The following is a 6,492-nucleotide window of genomic DNA, read 5'->3' as shown; positions in this document are numbered from 1 at the left end:
TTTCCACTCGGCAGTTGCAGGGCTCCCATCTGCGGAGTTTGCTGATCTTGCATTTTTCCGTGCTGGTCGAATTCTCAACCACCATTAATGGCGTCAGCAGAGAAAGAAGTTTTTTTATCGCGCAAAAGAAAGTTCGACGAACTTTCGGAGGTTCTTGATACCGCGCAGACTAAGACGGAAACGTTGGTTGAAGTTCCCATTCAGCAACATGACGCACTCTTTGCTGCTGTTACAGTGCCAAGTAATGAGGTTTTTATGTCTGGGAGTAAGGAGACAAGTGAAATAGAAGTGATGGAGATTAAGAACCAGTTGATTCCAGATGGGTGTTCACAAGGTAAGGAGAAGGTAAGCCCAACTGAGCCACGGTGAGAGGAATTTCCACCTTCCGTTACTAAAACTAACATTAAGCCCAACATTGAAAACAATTTAAATGATGCTGGGAAAATTGTGATGGAACCTCCTCGGCGTGGATCGGGCCGACTCCTAAGCCCAAACGAGTAGTAGTTCAAGCATTGGTATGTGATAAAAAAAGAAAATTTGAAGAATTTGAACCAATTCTTGAAAGTTTCATTAATGAGGTAACGTTGGATTTGCATAAATGGATTGCTGACAAACGACAAGAAATCATGCGCAAATTTAAGAAATTTAAGCACATGGTGTTTTTCGGTGAGGACGGCTTCGAGACTGGGCCTAAACAGTCTCCGGGCGCCCCATGAAGATATTGGCATGGAATTGTAGGGGTCTAAAATCAGCGGACTCCCCTACAATTCCTTTTCTGAGCTGGCTTGTCCGCAAATTCTCTCCTAACATATTGTTCCTGTCAGAAACTAAGTCTACCGCCACTGATATATATAAGCTAGCTGCGTTTTTTGGTATTCAGGAGCAGCCTCTGTTGACGCTATAAATAACAGGAGGACTGGCGGTCTTTTGGCATAATGATGTAGATATAAATGTTTATGGTAGTTCTGCTAATCACTTTGACTGTATTATAAAGGATGTAGTAGATAATGTAATATATAAATGGAACCTTATTTTGCTGTACGGATCGCCTTATGTAGAGTCAAGGGGTGTGGTGTGGGATAGTATCACACAATGTATAACGCAAAATAAGCTAGATTGCATAGTTCTAGGAGACTTTAATCAAGTAGAATTTCTAAATCAAAAATTGGGAGGCTCAGAAGTAATCCCAGGAAGAGAGCAATTCGCTAACTGGAGAAGAAATTTGAGGCTAACGGAGCTAAGCTATCAGGGTCAATCTTATACCTGGTGTAATAATAGATCAGCTGATAATAGAATTTATGAGAGGCTGGATAGAGTGTATGCCTCAGAAAATTGGATCCAAAACAATCCAGAAGCAATAACCCTAAACCTACCTATACTAATATCAGATCATAGTCCTATCCTTCTTCACACTTCCCCGCCTCAAGAACGTAGAAGATCCCCAATTAAAATGGAAGCTTGGTGTCTGGAATTTAAGGAAATCTCGCACATTATTAACAAGTTATGGCATTCCCAAGTTAACGGATCCCCAATGTTTCGGGTCGCCCAAAAATGTCGTCACATAAGATATCGACTGTTCAAATGGTGTCAAGAGTTCAAGAGGAAATAATATTAGTTGGGAAGAGTGTCTAGATCAGTGTGGCGAAGCCCAAGCAAATCTTCCGTGTTTCAATGGAGGAGCTCAGGATGAGGTGGTAGTGAAATCAGCAAGGGAGAAATTGACTTTACAGGTGAAATATTGGCAACAAAGGGTCAAAAGTAAGTATAGAGCATGGGAAGATTCAAATACTAAATGGTTCTTCCGAAAAGCAAAGAGTAGAAGAAAGCGCAATGAAATTCTTATGATTAAGTCAGCTGCGGGAACCTGGATATCAGATCAAAAGGCAATCCAAATGGAGATGATGGAATACTTTGCTCAGATCTATCAAGGCCGTCATCATGGCAGTGAATATTGGGAGGAGCTTTCCACAATACGGAGTTTGATACCATAATTATCTGACGAACAGCAAAATTCTTTGACAAAGTCAGTCACGTTTGAGGAAGTGAAACTAGTAGTATTTCAAATGGGAAGCCTTAAGGCACCGGGGCCAGACGGTATTCCAGCACTGTTTTATCAGCAATACTGGTCAACGTGGGTAATGACGTTTGGAAAGCGGTCTCTCATTTCTTCTCTTCAGGGGTACATGCTCAGGGAATGGAATTACACCAACATCTGCCTCATTCCAAAGACAGAAAGACCGGAAGAAGCAAGTCAATTTCGTCCCATAAGCCTATGTAATGTCATTTATAAAATCATATCAAAGGTCATTTCCAACCGTCTTAAACCAATATTGAAGGAGTTGATTTCACCATTCCAAAATGCCTTCGTTCCCGGGAGAATCATGGTTGATAATTGTTTAATCGCTCATGAATTTGTCAATAATATCAAACAGCACACAAAAGGCAAACAGCACCTGGCGGCTCTGAAGATCGACATGTTTAAGGCCTATGACAAAGTAGATTGGGACTTCTTGGATTGGTTATTGTCGCAAATGAGAATCCCAAATAAGTGTCGTCATTGGATTATGCAGTGCGTAACTACAGTGTCATACTCAATCATTGTCAATGGAGAGCCTACTTCTAGATTCACACCTACTTGCGGCCTAAGACAGGGAGACCCATTATCCTCATATCTTTTTATTCTCGTTATGGATGTACTGTCTAGAATGTTACTAAAGGAATGGCTGACAAATCCTTTGAAGGACTTAAGATAACCAGAATGGGTCCCTCAGGTCTCACCTTTTTTTTTTGCAGATGACTCTCTAATTTTCTTCAAAGCAAATCCAAAATCTTGTGATGGAGTGAAGAGCATCTTGTCGAAATTCAGCAGATTATCAGGGGAAGTCATCAACTATCATAAGTCCCTTATTATGTTCAGTCCGAATACGCCTCAAAATTGTCGTCAACAGATGCGAAATTTAGTAAACACCCCAACTGCAGACTCACTTGGGAAATATTTAGGTGCAAACATCGAAGTGAATGGCAGGAACTCCAGAATGTTCAATCCTTTAGTAGAGAAGGTTGAAAAAAAGCTCTCAAGTTGGCACAGTTTATCCCTCTCGCTTGCTGGGCGAGTCATCCTAATTAACAGCGTCCTCTCTATGCTCAGCCTCAACATTCTCAGCACTTTCCTCATTCCAAAGATTACAGCAGATAAGTTGAACTCCATTTTCGCAAGATTTCTGTGGGCTGGTACCAGTGAAAAAAAACCGATCTATTGGAAAGGAAAGTCAACTCTGGAACTACCTAAAGGTAGCGGAGGATTAGGTATAAGAAACGTTCACCTCTTTAACAAAGTGTTACTTGCAAAGCAAGCTGTCAGAATTCATAACTCAAGTCACACTCTGATATCCCAATTGTATATAGCAAAATATAAGGCATCCCCAGTCAGCTTGACCCTCAATAAGTCAAAATTAGTGAGAGCCTCCTGGGGCTTTAGGGGCCTCTGCAGGGCTATTCAAGATTGTGTGGGAGGGTTCACTAAAATAATAGGAGATGGTTCTGACACCATAATACTGAAAGATAATTGGGCAAGAGGAGATCCCATCAAGCTTAAACCTGGAATTCATTTGCAGGAGTGTGGGATTCGCACCGTTTAGGATCTAATGGTAACTAATCAAAAAAAGTGGAACTCTGAGCTCATCTGGAAGCTGTTTATGCCAGAATCGTCTATTAGGATCCTGACAACCTACATTCCTAAGGAGCATATTCAGGATTACTTTGCATGGAGTGAGTCTAAGCATGGGGATTTTAGAGTAAAGGATGCTTACGCATTCCTTCTTGGGCTGCGAGGAGGCCTTGAATCCTCTTGTAATAAAAGGAAGTTTTGGAGTAAACTCTGGGCTTCTGATCTTAGACCCAAATGGAAGATTTTTATCTGGAGACTTCTCCAAAAAGCCCTAGCCACCAATTGTAACTTAGCAAAGCGCAACATTCCCATAAGTGTTAACTGCAGCATATGCCATCAATTTCCAGAGGATGAAAGGCACTTGTTCAGAGACTGTGATATTTCTTCTCGAATATGGTCTGCTTCTGCACTTGGAATTAATACTCGGTCAAGTGAATACATTCCAATTGAAGATTGGATCCGGAATTTTTTACAACTTTTTTGGCGGGAAGACGGAGTAAAATCCGAGAGGGTAAGAGAGTTTGTTACTACTCTCTGGTCAATCTGGCTTTATAGGAATAATGTTGAGTTTAAGAGTTTATTCGAACACCCGTCTGTTATACTACAAAAGAAGAACATCCTTCTCGAAGAATTTGACGAAAGTAATAGAATAAAAGGACATCAAATTAAGGGGGGTTATCTGAGTCTGACTCCCATCAGAGGGTCTCACCCATTCTATATACTGATCAACAAGAAGCATGCAAAGTTTTGGTAGATGGAGCTTGGAAGAGACATAAGCTAAACTATCCGAGAGCGGGAATAGGGTGGACGGCGTATATGAATGCTGAAAAGATATTTGAGGGTAACGCCATAGTTTCAGCTTCTTCTTCTCTACAAACTGAAGCTCTCGCAGTGTATCGGGGACTCTACGAAGCTTACTCAAAAGGGATCCGCAATATACAAGTTCATTCAGATTCAACGGAGGTTGTCCGTGCAACAAAAAGTCTTCATCAACCAGTTGAGATCGCCACAATTATGTATGATTTCAGGGCTCTGTGTCGGAGAGTTCCTCAATGGGGAATAAAGAAGGTTCTTAGAGAAGATCTTGTCGCAGCGCACAATTTAGCAATAGCGGCTAGGCTAGGTAAATTAGTTTAATTCGCCTGTTTGCTCTTGTCGCCCAAAAAAAAAAAAAAAATAGGCATTATTATGATATATGCAATTACTTCCTTCTACTGCCTACATTTTTTTTCTCTAGAAACTCTATTACAATTCACTTCTGTTAATATTGTCCTTGAGAATCCCTTTCATTCTTTAGTGGATTTTCTCTGACTTATTAATTCCTGCATCCTCATCTCTTCATTGAGATTGTATCAGGTGATCAGCATATTGCAATCAGCTTAATTAAGCTGATTGTATCTCAACATAGAAGAGATCCACCACGAAAGGATGAGAAGGAGTAAAAGAGAGACGGAAAGCAAAGATCGTTGTAGTATTAACAACAATTAGCAGAAGGTTTTGTAATTTCTTTGGAACACGAGAACACAGAAGCGATTAAAGCTGCAACAAAGATAAGCAGAAACCAGGTAAGACTATTTAGAGAAGATGACAGATTCGCACCCCAAAATGAATGAGATAACCAAATTGAATCAAAACACAAAAGGAAAGCCAAGATCCGAAAAACCTAGTTTGAAATTCCAATTTGAATTTGAAAGGTAGAAAAATGAAACCTTTAATAATCCACTCAACAGATTGGATCGGAATCATTACAACGAGACTAGGAGGATTAATCATCTGCGAGAAATTCAAGACCACATGAATAAATTTCACATAAAATATAAATTGTATTCGTGAAACAAAATCACTTTGGGGAAACTTTTTGGACTAGTCTAAGCTAAAATTTGAGAATTGGATTCCCTTGATTACTACGAGAACAACTAAAAGAAGAGTGATGGTTGAAATTTAAATGAATTTCGCATTTTGAGTGAATTTGCAACTCACAAAATCAAATTGGGGAACTTTTGAGAGACTAGGGTTTCTAGTTTTTCGAATTCTCAATGGTTTTTAATTGGGGCTTTTTTCTTCTTTCTTCTCTCTTTGTTTCTCTACTTCTTTCTCTTTCATCTTTGGCATAGCTCTTATCCAACTCAAAATATATATATTTTTTGCATAATTTCTTATTTTCTAACTATAAAATTATGAAAATATAAAGAGCTACGCATTACATGCTTCTTTCTAGGACTTCATTCTTCATACACCCGAATATCCATGTTCTTTCTAAATGAATGAGCAAATAAAAATAATCTTGTGTGTAACATACTCACGATATATACAAGTACATGATACATTTTGTCATTCTAGTTTTTCAAATGGCTAAGCAAACTATATTAAAATTTCCCGTTTTCCAAAGCGTTTGACCAACTTGCCAAGTGAAAGATTCACCTAAACTTTAGAAATAGGAAGATCAAGCACAAAGGGCAACCTAAAATTTGAAGATATCTGTGGGCCGATCAGATATTATGCGGTAGTTTGAATTAGCTTGAGAAACGAAACTAAAAAACGCTTCGAAGTTTGAATGCTTTTGAAAGTTGCTGGAGAATAGATGGTAGCGTGAAGTCCGAATACAGAATGAAAGCCGAAATTGCGCATAGTTTTAATGAAAGCCTGTTTGCATGCGAGAACTTTTTTCAATTATGTTAATTACATTCTATGCTTCATAGTTATTTCAATGAATTTAATTAAAACTTCTTAGATTTCAAACTTTATTGAAGTTAAATACATATAATTATCTACGTGCTTTGCATATCTTTAAATAAGAAAACTAAAAGATCCATGGACAAAGAAGA

The 6,492-nt window shown here is 39.0% G+C and overlaps 1 protein-coding gene across 1 annotated transcript; it reads left to right on the top strand.

Annotated features, from left to right (window-relative positions):
- Positions 1-3,644: 3,644 nt before the first annotated feature.
- On the top strand, positions 3,645-4,421 carry LOC125492741 (uncharacterized). The gene has a single exon (XM_048635454.2). The coding sequence runs from the start codon at positions 3,645-3,647 to the stop codon at positions 4,419-4,421; it is 777 nt and encodes a 258-aa protein (XP_048491411.2).
- The last annotated feature ends 2,071 nt before the right edge of the window (positions 4,422-6,492 follow it).

This window comes from Beta vulgaris, chromosome 8 (genome assembly GCF_026745355.1).
Source record: "Beta vulgaris subsp. vulgaris cultivar EL10 chromosome 8, EL10.2, whole genome shotgun sequence".
Taxonomy (NCBI): domain Eukaryota; kingdom Viridiplantae; phylum Streptophyta; class Magnoliopsida; order Caryophyllales; family Amaranthaceae; genus Beta; species Beta vulgaris.
This window is presented reverse-complemented; position numbering and strand designations above follow the sequence as displayed.